At 37.7% G+C, this 17,173-nt stretch overlaps 3 protein-coding genes and 1 long non-coding RNA gene across 4 annotated transcripts in view; 1 reads left to right on the top strand and 3 right to left on the bottom strand.

The window, feature by feature from the left end:
* Positions 1-1,473: 1,473 nt before the first annotated feature.
* Positions 1,474-17,173, bottom strand: part of LOC124406017 — a 20,530-nt gene continuing 4,830 nt past the window's right edge. Inside the window, exons 2-3 of the long non-coding RNA XR_006929147.1 lie at positions 15,381-15,390; positions 1,474-1,486 (exon numbers count right to left, since the gene is read on the bottom strand). This is a non-coding gene — a long non-coding RNA (uncharacterized LOC124406017). The remainder of the gene's footprint in view (positions 1,487-15,380; positions 15,391-17,173) is intronic.
* On the top strand, positions 6,459-7,358 carry LOC124406016. Its single transcript, XM_046881318.1, has 3 exons — positions 6,459-6,663; positions 6,978-7,067; positions 7,229-7,358. The coding sequence occupies exons 1-3, from the start codon at positions 6,565-6,567 to the stop codon at positions 7,250-7,252; spliced, it is 213 nt and encodes a 70-aa protein (XP_046737274.1). The 5' UTR covers positions 6,459-6,564; the 3' UTR covers positions 7,253-7,358.
* Positions 7,690-9,536, bottom strand: LOC124406011 (28S ribosomal protein S28, mitochondrial). The gene is made up of 3 exons (XM_046881310.1): positions 9,061-9,536; positions 8,842-8,963; positions 7,690-8,269 (listed from the first exon to the last, which is right to left on the bottom strand). The coding sequence occupies exons 1-3, from the start codon at positions 9,334-9,336 to the stop codon at positions 8,089-8,091; spliced, it is 579 nt and encodes a 192-aa protein (XP_046737266.1). The 5' UTR covers positions 9,337-9,536; the 3' UTR covers positions 7,690-8,088.
* Positions 10,881-13,510, bottom strand: LOC124406006 (probable G-protein coupled receptor Mth-like 6). The gene is made up of 5 exons (XM_046881305.1): positions 12,368-13,510; positions 11,856-11,934; positions 11,580-11,731; positions 11,324-11,486; positions 10,881-11,188 (listed from the first exon to the last, which is right to left on the bottom strand). The coding sequence occupies exons 1-5, from the start codon at positions 13,140-13,142 to the stop codon at positions 10,915-10,917; spliced, it is 1,443 nt and encodes a 480-aa protein (XP_046737261.1). The 5' UTR covers positions 13,143-13,510; the 3' UTR covers positions 10,881-10,914.

Below are 17,173 nucleotides of genomic sequence, written 5' to 3'. Positions count from 1 at the left end.
CGCGAATTTTGTCCAAAGACACTGTTATAACCGCATGAATTGAGTAAACATCAATCACACAGAGTAGTAAACACACTATGAAACTCTCTTTGCTACCGAATGACTATCATCGTTCGGTTTTTCAAAACAGGTACTTTGACCAAGAAATTACAATGATCACACGCACCAAAATTTAGATTATTCAAGCTTAGTTAAATGCTACAACAATAGATTGTTTTCCCCGCATATTTTCCACTTTACACTACAACGCGATTATCCAAAGATTGTAAGCACCGCTGATCATCCTTGCCTGCCGAGTCCTGGTCGCGCAAGGATTACGCATGATTTTTTTTACCGGTTTGACGAGTATGCGAAACGAGATTATAATCGGTCCAACTGCAGGAACCTGCCGGGAACCGGTACGAAAATAGTGGAAAATTATTTCTCAGAAACGTTGTGGTTTGGAGTTAAGGTGTCACCCGAGTCTCGCTCAGCTTGACGAGAGAGAGACCAAAGGTACCGATCGGCGCGTGAGTTTCGATGCTGCCGCAACAGCGTCCAACATTAAACTGCTACTGAGGCCTGAAACCTGAGGTGCTGACTGCTCGCTGCTGCGACTGCTGCGAACCGAAGTGAAGTCCGAAACCTCTTGCAGCGGGACGCGGCGAGAAACGCCGATTCGTACCTCGTACTTTTCCCCCAGAACAGGACGATCGACACGGATCGCCTACCGATTTTCAAAATTCTCTCCGTCGATAATCATGGGCGCAATTTGATCGGCCGTCGATATTCGTTATCGTTTGACTAGTTTCAGCTGTATATGTGAATGCATACGTAATGTTCACAGGTGAAAATAGTATATTGTATAACAAGGAGGCAAACACGGTCTTTTCGGGCCGAGCGTAAGTTTGCAATATAAGTCATAGGTGAGCCGAAGACGAATATTGCAAATACGCGAGGCGAAAAGATCGTTGCCTCCATGTTGCGCACGATACTTTATAATGTTACGCGTTTTTTCGCGAAGCACGAAATTGAGGTTCACTGCGTATGTCGTGATAGCGCATGAAAGTTGTACAGAAATGACCACTTTTAAGTCCTCGGAGTTAATAGTTGTCGTTTCAGTACTCCGCGCATGCGCGCTTGCTGACTCATTGGACCGTCATAGAAACGGGTACTTTGTATACGGCAAACACCCATGAAAAAACGCGTAAAATATGCTCGCGTTATATAAATGATATTTAAATAACGGGAGCATGTTGTACGCAGTTTTCCAAATGTGTCTTCCGTACACAAAGTGTCCGTTTCTATGACGGTGAGTGAGTTTACGGATGCGTATGCGCGGAGTACTGAAAACACCACTTTTAAGACCTAGGAGTTGAATTTTGAAACTTTTGATATTTGTAGGTTTTTGACGAAATTCAGTAATCCGAAGTCACAATATGATTTAATCGTTTCTGAGATTTCGGAACTTTTTACGACCCGGTAACTGGACTTTGGAGTTCAACGTCTTCTTATCAAGCGTTAGAATTTCATCCTGGGATGACAGATTCATGTTTCATGTTTGAACTACATAGACAATTGAGGCAATGACGTATTTACGTGTTCTGCTCTGAATATCGGTGTCGCGTATAAAGACCTGTGTATAATGTTCACCGTAACGTAGAAACTGCTGGATCATAGTCGGCTCTATGAGCTAGGTAGAACAATAAAATGAGTCATCATGCCGAAGACACAAGGTGCATACCTACTTAAGTACTTAGGGGGCGACGAAGGTTTCTGTGGAAACTTGGAAACCTGAAACTTGTTAGTGGCGTTTGAAGCGCTATTAATTTGTTCCTTGAAACGGATGAGGAAGTTTGCTCGATCGGTGCAACGACTTCGGAGAAAAGGAGACGGGAATCCTCGTACATATTAACTGTAAAGAAATAATCTTAACAACACTCAATAATCTATAAGGTGACCGATATGTTTTACCTTGAAATCAACAAGTATAATATTGTACAATTGTCAAATAAAATATATATATATATATATTTCTATGATGTCTATTTATACACTGTGTACCTACCGATCCTGCAATTCTTACCAGTAAAGTTGAAAATTTTTCTTGCGTATTGCAAAGAGGGTATATTGATAATTGAATAGTAATGCATGGTATACTATGGAATTTATATGGTTTGCATCTTCTATAAAATGATGTACATGACGGCATGCTCTGGTTCGGTACCGGAAGTCCTTACGACCTTGTAGCACCCCATTGGAAGTGGTCTTGACCGTTGGTGCAGAGCACATGTGTCATTTGAGTAAAGTTGTTAGACGTAGCTAAACATGTTCTACATATACATCAAGCTGTATTGACTGTTTGCTAACACCTGCCAGTCACAAATACGTCGATTGACAGTCATTTTTTGTAGAATTCACTGTTGTACAAGCGAACGCTCCGAGTATGTTGGCACACATAATGGAGGGACGAGATAAGCTCGAAGTCATTGCACACAGGCTTCCGTGTTTTCCCGTTAAGAACATATAAGCAAGATAAAATGTGAAGAAAAAAGAGGAGGGCAGTAAGCTCACACGAATATACATTATAGGTATAATGTAGGCGTGTCACTTAATTCGCGTATATTTTTTTCTCACTTTACTTTCGTTACAAATTTAGATGTCAGAATTTTTTATAACCGCAAATTATTCCCAACTTAATTTTAATGTCGACATATTTTTTTTCTCGTATCTCGAACTGAAACGACTTCTTATCACGCGTGTTAGGTTTTTATACTATATCTTAATAAGGCGCGCCTTCACGTGAATTGCGAGATTCAAAATCAATACCGCACGGGAAAAACGTAGAGGCCACATTTCTTGATGATAATTATGGAAGTTTGTTTGTAAATGTAACATTTTAGCAGTAAACAGGAATAATTTTGATGTAAGATTTTTTTAATTTACAACCACTAACCGATTTTTTAAACGGGCGCAGTTCTGCAAATCAAACTATACACCTGGTGAGACTCGTACGATTGTATCAACCTCGGAATAATGAGAATCAAAATTTACGAAGCTAAGATTGAAGAAGAAGTACATAACGTTATTTAAACTTTGCCTTCCCCAGATTTTGCGATCGTTGTAAAAATAAAATTTCACCGAAAATGTGAATAAGGGCTCGATTCATACCATTATTCGCATTTCTCTCGGCATTCGTTGTAATTGAGAATGACGGGGGTGCGTGAATTCTTATACGTTGACTTCTACGTTTACTATGTACTTTCTGTTTATTGTACCTCGGTGCAGCTCGTTAGCGTAATTACAGGTATATCGAGTTGCGTAGTTGCGTGCAGGAGGTCTGCAGGAGTCCACACTAATCACGATATATAGTTTGTAGTGATGCGATTACGATACGCATGTATGCAACATGGCATACCTTGAACCAACATGTGATTGGTAAATTGCTCGGGAAAGTTGAGTATACCTATATTATATCATACCTGGGTGAGGAATATCTACCTATTACAGAATGAAAAAACTTGATTGTGACCACAAAAATATTTGGAATAACCGTATTCGATAAATCGATATGTCGACGATTCATTTCAATTCAAAGTCTTGATTTTTCATCCGTTCAATTTAAAATTAACAGCCTACTGCTGGTTTATACCTAATTCAGACATAATTGTGTTATTAACGTGTTTCCACGAAATTTCAATACTGATTTTGAAAGTATATGTGATATATAACTTCTACGTTCTACAGCTGCGTATTAGTACATTCATACATCGTAATATTTTCTTGGATATTTTATTATGACATATTTATAGGCGAATGATAACCATGACTTGTGGTAAACGGTAATTAAGGTTTTTTTTATAATACGAGTGGCTGTATCAGAGTTTGTTATACTGAATACACTCTACTGAGCTGCAACGAAATATATTCCTTTGTATTTATTATCAATCCAGTAGGTCTGTCATTGCGGAATTTGTCGCAAGTACTTCACGATGCAGGCTACGGCAGGTGCATCTGATAACTACATGGAAAAACCAATAATGTACTGGACTCGAAAATTTTTGTGATAATGTGGGAACAGTGGAAAGATTTGTTGTCATAGTTGGAATTTTGCAAGTTTGATTGAAGGGTCTGCTGCAATCGAAAGCCCACGCTTGGCTGGGCTTGGAAAATTTTTGCTATTGGAGTAAAAATTAGTAGTAGAAAGTAAATTTTACTGGTCCAGCAAATAATTTTTTTCCGTGTAGCTGCAAAGTGCCTGGAAACTGGACAATATGCGTTGCGTGAATATTCCGAGAAATTTAATACGTATGCAAGTTGAAACAGCAGATGAAATAATTTTGATTAACGATGGTCAGGAACTCACCATGCACACATTAAAAATCACTTCAACGGACTACAAATTTGTTTTTCCTCTCAGGTAATAAACATTCAAGGTGAGAGACGTTCAAGGCTAAAATTCTCGAATGTTGCAACGATGCACCAAACAATAAATTCTGATGCGACAATGGTTGCTTCGTGCTTAAGTTATACAGTATACCTCGAATCTTTGAAAGCCCTATTTCTGACTAAAAGAATTGCTAGTCGTATTTAAGCTTACAAATTCAATTCAGATTCTCGAAAGCTGGTGAATATAATTGCATTTGACAAAGTTAACAATACATGATTTATTTACACCAGCCGTTCGAAAATAGTATAGAGTACGAATTTCCACCTAGTTTCAAATTCACAATCATAATATGTGGCATGAAGCTTGTTCAGTGAACTATTTCGTCACGGTTTGATCGTAGAGGAAGCTATGTCAGCGGTTGAATGCTCCAGAGTTGAAAGTTGATACTACATATAGAGCACAGAGTAGGCGCAAGGCCATTTTTTATGCGGGTTAGTTAGTCACTGATATTTTGTACGTGTATCCGAAGTCTCGAGTTTGTGGGAAGTCGATACGGACGGCTGCCTGGCTCCTCTCGTCGGCAGTAGATTTCCCCTTTGCGAGCCTCCAGTTTCGTCAGGGAATCAACTATACATATACGGTATAGTAGCGTGTAACATTGGTTGATACCCTTCAACGGCAGTTGGGTTGGACTGCTTTTTACAGATGTTAAGTCACGAATCTTACATTTCTACAAAACTCGTTCTCCACGGAAATTATCTGTAAATTTTCAACGACATTTTCCAGAAATGAGAGTAACTTTCGCCAAGGCGAAGTTCAACGAATCTTCTGCTGTATAATGCTTCTCTTGGTTGCTTATTCGATAATTCCTTATTCCTTATTCGACATCATTGAAGATATCAGCCAAAACTTGATTTATTTTCCTTATAAAACATTGGATATTTGCACAAATCGTATGAGTCAGATTTTGTTGGCCTCATCCGTTTCTTTCAGGATCATATAAAACCTTGACTCACTACCCTTTTCCATCGACCCCCGTAATTTAGCATGAAAACGCTTATGACGATAAAAGATCTTTATGATCAACAACATGTTCGACAGAATGCATCAACACAGACCACAAAGAATCAAGATTTATGCAGCCAAGGATGATCAGAGGGTCATGGAATGAAGTTTAGAGCAGCTGGACGCTATACGTGAGGAATTATTTAGGCGTGGTTTCATCAATTAGTTCCGACAAAGTGGAGCGAGTGGAAGGTGCAAGATTATTCAAAGTTTATATATAGACGAATATAAGTTCCCGTATACGTAAAATGGCGAGTACGATAATGGCGAGCTGTTGTAGAAGAGAAATTGCAAGCTTATAGCAACCGGTCAGCACTCAAGAAACGACTGTATTCTTGGAAGTCTTAAAACAGCTACGATTGCACTTAGGCAGGTGATATATGTGCTTTGAACTGCATACTCAGATGAATATATTACTTGATACATATATATATATAGAATTTATCTTACAATCAATCTCACTCGCATAAAGTGAAGAAGACAATGAATTAAGATTTCAAGAACCATCTATAGCTTCATGCAGTAAACTCTTTTGTTAACTTTTTTTGTTTAACAGTATTTCTATCAACGAGAAAAAAATGGCGGAAATACGAGTCTTTAATCTTGTTGCGTCTACCCGAATCTAAAGTGTTGAATTTTCTGTTGCAACGTTTTTTCACCGTACCGTTATACATAATTTTAGATATAATTAAAATTTTCCGTGGTTGCCGATCTTTATGGGGCTAAATTTTCCAAGTCTCAGTTCTTCGGTGTTGAAGACCTTCGGTAAACTTTCAATCAAAAACGCGCTGTTTATTTTATATTCGATAATCGTAATAACTGTTCTATAAATATATTAATACGAGGAAAGCCATAATTCTTACTGTTCCGTTTTTTTCAATATCAAAAACACTCAAATCAATTAAACAGTATTTGCGACAGAGGAATAGAAACAAAACCAGTTACATGGAAACGGTGAGCATCAGCGGCGACTAAATCGGAGCTCGATGAAAAGACGGCTTGAAATCAGCTGATTGCATAACTATGTAAATGGTTGTTAGAGGTCGCCAGCGACGGTTATCTCCGCACTGAAAAGACTTTATTACGGATTAATTTTTCTTCCGAAATCATCCGAATAAGTAGAAAATAAAATGTGGTATGAAATTTTACCATCATATGCCATCATGACCATTGCCATGGCGATTCCTGGATACGCAATGTACTACTCGAACAAAGCCGTTCTCGGAAACGTAAGACACAGTTTTGCTTTACATAACCTTGATGTATCAGTCCCCATTTCACTGTCACAAGTTGAAAGATTCGATACCATACCTTTGAGATACGAGAGAATTAAAGGACAGTGTTTTAATTTTGAGAAGAAAATTACTCGATCAAGTCGATGGTCTTGTTGTACCTCATTAATTGAATGCAAACTGTTGTTGACGGAGAAAAAAAGTTAATTTCACTTTCAGCGACTGCAGAAAAGATGGATTTGGTTTACTTTGCTAGGTTGGATTTTTACACTGTGAATTAGTTTTTGATTCACTCGTATTTGTGATTACAGCCACATAAGAGAGAATTGCGCTATAGATGGGACCGCCACTTATACATGAGGGACGCCCGCCTGACGAATAATCGGCCCTACGAAGCACCTGTAAGTTGATGAATTTATTTATTTATATCATTAATCATCAATCATAAATCATATCATTAAATATAACTTTACCCAATTTTCCCACAATTTGTTCTCCTTTCTGCTAATCATTTGGAATATGGGATTGTGAACGCCAGTAAGTCTTGAAATTTTTGTTACAGGGACTTGAAGCTATTCCTGATTAATCGAAAGCTGCTAATGTGCACACTCAATGATGTAGAGAATGAATATTGAAACAGCTGTACCACATATGTAGCAATAATTTATAACAATAAAATTCCTGTTACAATCGAGATGAAAAGCAGCTTGAAATAATTTCGACTAGCTGGTTTTCTCTTTTCAAACATATTTTCACTCTTCACATCAACTGAAATCTGTAATTATTATTATTATTATTTGAAGAAAAGTAATAATGGAAATAAGGACTAAAGGATTACATAAAATGTATAGCTGAAAATTGAAGATGAAAAAATCCCCCCATTAATCCAGGATTCGACTAAGTTTATTCTTTGATGTATAATTTGAATAGAAATGACCAAGAAACATGAATACCAGTTGTCACTGTTTTGTAGTGAAATGAACCGTTCTACTAACTTTTGGAAAGTGAAACATGAACTTCAAGTTAGTTTCAACTATGTACATTCTTTATTAAATCAACTGTAACTAGATGACACAATTTCTTTTCAACTCCAGCTCCAATCAATTCACAACAGTTTTCTATAAATGTCGTGATCATTTATATGAGAAACACTTGCCTGCTTCTTTATGTTAGTCGCAGAATAATAGAGACTCATTGCATTTGCGTGAATTGATTTTGTTCTCAACAATTGAAACTGAATTCATTGATCATTTTATGCGAAATCTAATATAAAACTTTCGAACTTTTCTTCCTCTAACAGTAGTGACGAGCATTTACAGAGGTAATAATCATTCATTGAAATCTACAGAGATGATCCAGTGTTATTTCATTTAATTTTCCAAGGATAAGAAATACTTGATTTTTTCAAAAACTGTACTAAAACTAAGCTGGCGCTTGATTTGCGTTTCTACTTTCAGATGGCCGTTCTCTAGAGTACGATTGTGTACCCAGAAGTGTACAGTCTGCTTCCAAAATTGTGAGATCCTTAGTTGCGCCTAAAAACCGAGTCGATAATTCAAGGTCGTTTATTCTCACCAGTACACTTGATCCTTCGACATACTTGCTGAAACAAAATAACAGGCATCACGATACCTGTAGGCAGTTTGATGTACACAAGTAAATTTAGATTTTGCTATTCCTGATGATATTTGTCTTACAAATTATTCAGTTACTTAACTGATACTTTTTTATGCAACTCAAGGATATTGATTCTAAATTACCACGTTGTCTCAGAATGTGCGTAACTATTTTCAAAATCTTCTGAGTTTGCCTTAGGATGGTCTAGAAATAGCGTAAAATATCTGTTTCAGAAATATTCTGCAATAAAGTGAGCAGGAAGTTTATTTCCGGAAAGAATATTTCATGTTAATTGGTTCCAAATACTATTGGGTTAGCATTTTGTGTAACTAGGAGCTATTTGAGATCTGAACTCGAACAGATCAAATTTCAGTATTTGGTACGTAAAGTAAAACATTGTGCTTTTTTTCTTTTAATATTGAATTAGGCATCGAAAGTTCTGAATTATTGAAGATATTGCAAGCTCAGATAGTTCAAGTCAATTGTCCAGATAATTAGGAGCAGAAGAAATTTCTAATTCAATTCATAAATGAATATTGGAACGGGCTAAGCACTTACTCTCCGTATCTCGAGGGCCTTGGACATACGCAGTGAAATTTCCATCCAAAGTCAATGTACAGATCGTCTTTGACGATATGAAATACTGTACCACATACTATTTTTCCCTGCGGATCACCAAGCTGCAAGAAAATATCGACAAGTTAATTTAGATAAGCGAAAAGGAGCACGAGTTCAGATTGAGGTTAGGAATACGGCGCATTGTCAAAGCAGTCTTACATCGATCAATTTCGAGTGACGGAGCAAAGTAGCGAACGATTTTGGAGTAGCGACAACCTCGGGCTCTGGCGCTGTGTACTTTTCGAAAGCGTGAGCAAATCCACTAAGTTTCGGTTTCTCGCCGTCTGAATCCGTCGCCTCTGACACGGGCGTTTCTGTCGGGGGTTTATCACTGCTCAAGCATCTCAAAGACGTAGATCCTGGCTTAACTATTCTTGCAGCCCCACTCAACGAGCTTGCCGTAATGCGGCAAGTTTTCAGCGCAAAACATTGCATTTCGGCGAACTAAGTGCGGTCGACGATTTTAGGTTATGCTTCAGAAAACAAACTCAAGAAAGCGTCTGCTCTCATTGACCTGGCGGCGTTCGATGCAACTAATATCACGTGATAGATAGATGGATAGATGGCTAGATAGATAGTTGACTATATTGTCGAAACTGAATGCCTCGAAATAGTTTTAATTTCTACCGTAGGATGGCGCTTGATAGTTAATATGCGTTGGTATCTTGGAGCATATGAGTGCTTTTTTTTTACATCAATTTCCTGACACAATCGACTCTAAGTGAAAATTTATCTGAGAGCACTAGAGAAATGATACAAAAATTGAATGAGACTAGATGCATTTCTTTTCACCTTAAAACAGTTTAGAAACATTATGCCATTCCCATACACCTACGCTACGTCTCAGGAATGTATGCGAAACTATACGTATGCGTATGTAATTCATAAACAGGCAGTTATGATGTGGCAAAAACGTGATTTCGGAAGTTAAGAAACGTATCTTCCATACATGTACAGCTGTAATGATGAATGTAGAAATTCCGATTTATTGTAAGACATTGCGAATAGTGATTTATAATGTTCAAAGAATTTCGTAGTTTGCACCGCACTTCATAGTTTTGGATATTAAATAAAAAACATCATCATAAATACAATTTCAATATACAGTCAATTCTCGATAATTTCTGCTCTTCACATCAGACTAATTGTGGTGGAAGAGTAGTAGAAAATAGTCTAGAGCCCCGAATATAATCACAGAAAAAATAAGAAAACAACCAAATGATTGGGTGTTCATCGAACATCGAAGAAATTAACTAATTGATAAGAAAATGAAAAATGCCGACGATAAATCGCAGCGAAATTACTGAGGCTCTACCAGACTGCGGTTTTTCTTTTTTTAATCGAGCTTTCGAACAATCCATGTGACTAGTTTTAACGTATACATATCATTGTTTACTTTCCTACATACTAATGAACCGTTCAGTTAATCTGAGTGGGAATACTGATGAATAGAGTAGATATACCACACAAGCTGAGTAAATTTTGAAATGATTTTCATACTTATCATATTAAATATAATCACATTCAAAGCTGACGCAAGGACATTTCGGAGGAATTGACAACGCGTAATACAACGCACTTATAGCTCAATGCTTAACATGTGATTATGCAAATCTGTTACGAGTTACGTCACACATTCACAACAATATATAATGTTATCGTGAATATATTTAATCCTTTAGTGTGTTTATAAGCAGACATTTATTGTTTGAAAAAAAAATAACACTGCTTTTCAACCAAATCATCTTAATGATAAGTTGTTGGTTGCATTTACGATTTATTTTTATCAAGCACATTTTTTCCACTAGAGGTCACATTTCGCGTAATAGTAAAATGTGAACCTGGTTTATCGTTGAAATTATAACACAAGAGTCGTATCCTTGTCGCACCAAAACCTCTGCACCACCGAGTACTATAAAATGACATCGACGACAGTGAATTTGACTCAGCACCGCAGTTATGTTAATTACTGCAAATTTAATCGGCATTTAAAGCTATCGTAGTTGATATTGTTCAACTCTCACAATCAGTCGTAAGTCTTGGTTTACTTTGGAAAAAAAAGTTTCGAAATCGCTGCACCCTTATACATAGCTGTTTTAAAATCGCGCGTTTGATATTGTCCTGCCAAAGGAAGAGCGTGAATATGAACACGCTTTGCACCGTTCCTAATGTGGCAAAAGAGTGAATCAATGCCGGTGTCGGCCAAATTATAAAAGCGGCCCAGACCACTGTGAAGCCTCCCATATGACCTGTCATTATTGTCAACAGTTTCACGTACGTTCTACACCTGAAAGGAAACAATCAAATCTGATTTTTTTTCGCCAAACTGGTAATTTATTTTTCTCGTAAACAATCGATTTCATGAAAAGAATCGATGACATTTTCAAACTTATGTGAAATAAATTTCAATTTTACAACATACCATTGGTTAGTGGTTTCCTGATGTTTATTCACATCGATGGTCAGTAGCGCTGTGTCCTTCTTTTGCCGCTTTATCGTAATCACAGTGACGATGTACAAAAACATGTTGCATATATAAACGACGCTGCTGAATGTCAAGCTGGTCCACCAGGTAAGAGTCAGGCCTGTGAGTCGAGAAAATGAATTAGAAAGGCGCGTGATAAATTTGAAGTTATTAAAATTTTATAGACATTTGGTCGATCACCATTCATACTTGCCAAATATTTCATTGCGGAAGTACGGGACGTAGTGCATTACAGCTAAGGAACTTAAAACAATAACAGCCGGTGTTCCCCAAGCATAAATCATGAAAATGATGTATTTTTTCTGGTTACGTTGATCTATATTGAAATCGGCAGACTTCACGCTTCTGCAACAAAATAATACTTTTGAAATGCGCTTATTACTTGCGAATATTGCACCGGTCGAGAAATGAAAATGGTTTGTTAAACCATAACAATGAAAGACTCCTCAAACATCCACCGTTTACTTACCGAAACGTTCTCCAAATATTGACGCTCATCACGTTCAGCCAAAGGACGCTAGCGATCTCACAATATTGTACAACAATTTCTGAAACAGAAATTATATTTATTTAACAATAAAGCTCTGCCGATTTTACCACCTGCTGATTGATCAGACTTTACAAACATTGGAGGACCATCTTTCAACTAAGAGATCGTAATTTAAGATGGAAATACTCATGCTTTTTTCGAGTAAAATATATTCCAATGTAACTCACTAGGCTCGTGTTTGCATAGAACAAAATGAAAATTATCATCTCATGATAATTCTGATATAGCAGTGCGTGAATTCACGAATACTTGCAAGCCATGTTTATGAAGATCGCCAAGGAGTCTAGATTGCAAATCACACACACACATACACACATGTACATATATATGTATATACAAATATCGCGTTTTGCATTCTAAGTCGTGATGAACATTTCAAAATTGACACTCAGAAGCGTTAATAATATAAGATGCGATAAAAATTATTTTACCACTGAGGCTATTCAGGTGAACATAGTTTCTCAACCCACTTGTAACGATTATTCCCAAGGCACCGAGGTAGAGTCCTACATAGGCGGCAATATAGGAGCGAACTATCATTCCATGAAAAGTTCTCAGGTCAGGTACTATGGTGTAGCAAACTAATACTGCCAAAATTATGATAAACTGAATTGTCCAAGAAAACATGTCCCAGTAATGCATGCTGGCTTTAGGGTAACATACCACCGCCAAATATGCGGAAGAATTTGGGTTCCGAAAGAGGCAGTAATTATCAAATCCGTGGGATTTACTTCCGTAAAAATCTGGCGTATAAATTGACCCGTTCGGTAAGGCGTAGAAATTTTCCAGGACATCCAGCTTCGCCCAGCCAAAAGCGCAAGGATAATCGGTGACGATGTGCAAGTCCTGCAGGGTCAGGTTCTTGTTCCCATCGTCTATGAGAGTTTTTATTCCAGGGAAAATGTGAACAGTGTCATCCTCCACACAGCTTCGTTCATACCATGCCTTCTCCAGCGGACAACAAAGTTTCAAACACGTTTTAAAGTCACACAGACATCCAACCGTTTTTTCATCCTTGGTACCCGTTGTGTTCGATAAAAAGATGTCGTCCGACTGTTTCACCAGCCCCAAAGACACTGACTTCCGTCCGGACAAATTGCCAATGGCGTTTGGTGGACAAGACTCCCTGAATCCGATGACTCCGGCTCTCCACGACACAAAAGCCATCGTGTAAACCACCGCAAAAAACACTCGACCGCCGATCATTTACCTTGATGGTCGCTGTTCGATTGATATGAATTTTTATGGTTCTTCCGTAGTGGAGAGGTTTTGTTTGTATAATTCTTCAACGTTCGGTATCTGTATACTTTATGCAAATATCACTGTCAACATACTCAGGATCGATGTCCATGTTGCACAGAAGATCTATTTATCGTTGTAGAATCTGTAATTATATGATCGGGAATTGTATTTTCTCCATAACGAGCCAGCTTAAAAACCTTGGTTCCTGCTTCCGGTTTGACTCGTGCCATAATCCATCAACGTTGCAAATAATACTTCAGATAATGCAAAACTTGTGGCAATTTCTTTTCATATCGTTTTCTGTCCTTCACACAAGCTTTGTTACGGAGGTGAGACGCTGAAACACGAGGAAAATTTCATTCAAAATTTTACGGAGACGCCTAAGAGACATCTCGAATAATCTCAAACGAGTTTAAGAGGAGGAGGTTTAATTAAAAAATGGCAATTACAGCCTTTTTTAATTCAATTCTCCTCTCGAATTTATTGTGTGTCATCACCACAAGTGGCGTAAACTAGCTCACTATGATTCTACTGCTTACGTAACTCTTTGTACACACGTGTCACAGTGATCCATAGGAGGAATACGTAAATAATTTTTTTTTCAAATTCATAGACGCGCGCATGTTAATCCTCGGGCAAGGTAAGTCAATTACCAACTGAGGCTGTATCGACCTCTCTGATGAGAAGACTAACAGTGAGAAGTAAATACGTATGAACGGTGGGACGATTTTGAATGATTTTCGAGGAAGCTTCTAGTATACGCACATGTACGCATTGCTCGGTGAAGCCATTTCGTAAACGGGCTAAGTAAATTACCTCAATCAATGTTAAATTTCAGATGAAAGTAGCATTAGAAAGATGCTTGAAAATTTATGAACGACGCATTTCGAATCATCCTAACTCTGAGGTTCGACACGCGTTAGATTGGTAATGCAGGGTTTCATAGGAATACACCAAATTAGAATATTAGGTACTACTATTAAGACGGTGCCTGTAGTGAGGAGCTCTGTGAAAAGAGTTCGATAGAAATAGACCGAAATAACGGTGAAGTTTTTCAGAATAGCCGAAGTTCGGAATGCAGCAAGAGCAATATAATTTCTCCTTACCCAGACGAGCCAGCTTTCGACTTAACCAGGTTTTTGACGGCGTTTGAAGCGATTTAATTGTAAGCTTCGTACGCAATTGTATCGTCACTTGAACATTAACCGGTAACGTAACGGTTGGACTCCCAGCTGAAGACTGGTATGATGGAATTCCGAAGTTGAGTGACGAGCTCGATCTCAGTTTCGAACCATTCGAAAGTGGTATTCACTGCTACCGGGGAATAGCGCATGACCAACGAGACAAGACGAAGCCCGTAAAAAGTTTGTTATAAATGCCTAAAACTTATGTCCAGTATTTCTTTCAATAATGAATAAGTCAGTATTATTTAGACACTGAATGCTCCAGTGATCTACAACTGACGTGAGCACGGCTTATATCCAGCACTTAAATATAATTACAAGCTTCTCCAGTAGTGATGAAAATGTGATTCGAATGAAACCCAATTACTCTGATACTCCAGTGGTGCAATAATCATTTATTTTTCTTAAGAACTGCTGCAACGTTGTGAACTTGCATCAGGCAATGTTCATAAGTAATGTGAATTGATCCAAAAGAAAAGTTGGAATGATATTGTTTGAAGAACTAAGTACATCGAGCCGAGGCCGGCCTCGGGAATTGTAAGAGGACACACCCAAACTTCCACTGTGCAAAATCTCATTAAAAATTCGGTGCGAATATGATAAATTCTCGTCGATACATTATTCGGATAGTTTAGAAACCAAAACCGTTTTTAGCGAATGGGTTATTAATGTATTCGTAGGAAAGAATACATGTGCCTACCTACACTTGCCGTTCTAAACGTGAAACTAACAACACCTAAAGCACGGGAAGGAAATCGTAATTATCTAGAAATAGTTGGCTTCAGTCCAACCGAAGCGTTGCAGCAAATAACAATTTTATCAACACGTGGCAGCTATACATATATTTCTGGAACTCACAATTTGAATACATTATCGCGCGGTTAAGAAAATGTCATTCATATGTGGAAGAATTTTAAAAGCATAATAATAGGTGTCATTATGCACAAGTCTACAGGATAAATCCGTCTTGCTGATTCACTGTTGGTCAGTTCGAATAATTCCTTTCTAATCTTCAGACTTTCTATTCCCTAAAAATGACATTCAAAATATCAAGATATCAAGATTTAAAACCGACAGGATTTTCAGGCGAAATGTTCGAAGATGCAATGTAACTCTGATTTCATTCTCACGTTGATTTTTGACACGCCACATGGAGTATCAAGGATTTGACCCAACAAACGTTTTGCATTAGGTATTTCTTGGTAGTTTTAAACGAATGTCATTTTTCTCAGTAGGGCCAATTTTTTAACGAATCGCATTACTTTTCTCAATAGAATCGCATACGTGATTCAGCATGTTCGACCCATTATAAGAACAGTTTGTTTACGTCGTCCATACAGATGATATCTAATGCTAGTCAGAGTTAGATGCAATATCTATTTATTTTGCATTTCTATCAGTTTTTTCATGACAGCGTTTACATAAGGTTTAACGATGTTGCTTTTTGAAAATATCAGAAAATCGTAAAATTAGCGAATAGCATATTGTGTTAGCCAACCACGGAGAATAAAATGCTTGTTCGCGAATACATTTCGTGATGGAAATTGAAATAAATATTTTTTCTAAATGTCACGTCTGAAGATGAGTTTCAACTTGAAATGACGAAAGATCAATACAAGCTGCTGTGGTGTTTCATTACGAACGCATTACGAACGGAGATATGAGAAGTGAGGAGAAATGAAGGAAAAAGAAAAACAAATAAAAATTATCCGAAATAATCGAGTGTTGAATAAGAGAAGTTTCATTGTTACAGTTTGTTTAAGCTTGCGAAATCGACCTTGAGAATCACTTGAAAATAAATTATTAAACTAGATAAACATCACATGGCAAAATTCAGGGCAAAAAGAAACCAAGAAATTTCTTCGAACAAAGAACGGATTATTTTATAATCCACGATCTATTTCTGGTCCGATCTAGCCTTAACATTCGAATCGCGGCGTGTAAAATATAACTGTATTTAACGAACTGAGTTTACAAGTTCCAAATGGTATAAAAAAGGATGGGATTCCCTGGTGTAATAAAACCTCAGGGTCGCCTGCTATATACCTACGTAGCTGGGTAATTTTTTCACATCAATTTCGTTATGCCTTAGAAAGAAATTTCTCTCGTTATAGCAAAACTGCGAGCACACGCGTTCCCGAGTCCTGCTGCTTATGGTTCTTCATTGATCATTCGCGATGCGTAAAACGAATGGCTCTATTACACGAATACCGTAAACCATGGAAGTATTTTCCACGACGACGAACTGTCGCGGCTCACTTGTGCTAATTAGAGTTATGGTGTCTAAGGGAGAGCGGAGATCCACTTGACTTCGCTTCCCGACTGTTACTGAGGTACAAGCACGGTCTAACTTACGATTAGCAGTAAGTGCGTAGGTGTCACTGCAGACGTGAGAAGTTCAATATGCTTAATGAGAAGTGCGTGGCGAAACAATTGTAACAGACACTAGGCGTTCAAAGGTCGATGATTATGTAATTGATCCACACATTAGTTGGTTTTTTCTTAATGTCAAATAGTTGATTTTCTTTCATTCCCGAAATTCCAAACCTACTTAGTTTCCCTTTCCTTTGAGCTAATTTTACAGTTCACTAACCGCAGATGAATATTTCACCTGTAAAGTTTAAGTAAGTAACAAGTATTCGCTTTTCTTCTGCTTCTTTTATACGAAAATGTAGAACGAGTAAATTGAAAATTCAAAAGAATCATTGAAGAATCGAACGATACTCGATAAGCGTGTACATTGTCGTCGGATTAGATGAGAAAGCAATAAGTATATCAGATTCAAATAAGTCTGACCCTTCGGTAGCGGCG

Source organism: Diprion similis, chromosome 4 (genome assembly GCF_021155765.1).
Source record: "Diprion similis isolate iyDipSimi1 chromosome 4, iyDipSimi1.1, whole genome shotgun sequence".
Lineage (NCBI taxonomy): Eukaryota > Metazoa > Arthropoda > Insecta > Hymenoptera > Diprionidae > Diprion > Diprion similis.
This window is presented reverse-complemented; position numbering and strand designations above follow the sequence as displayed.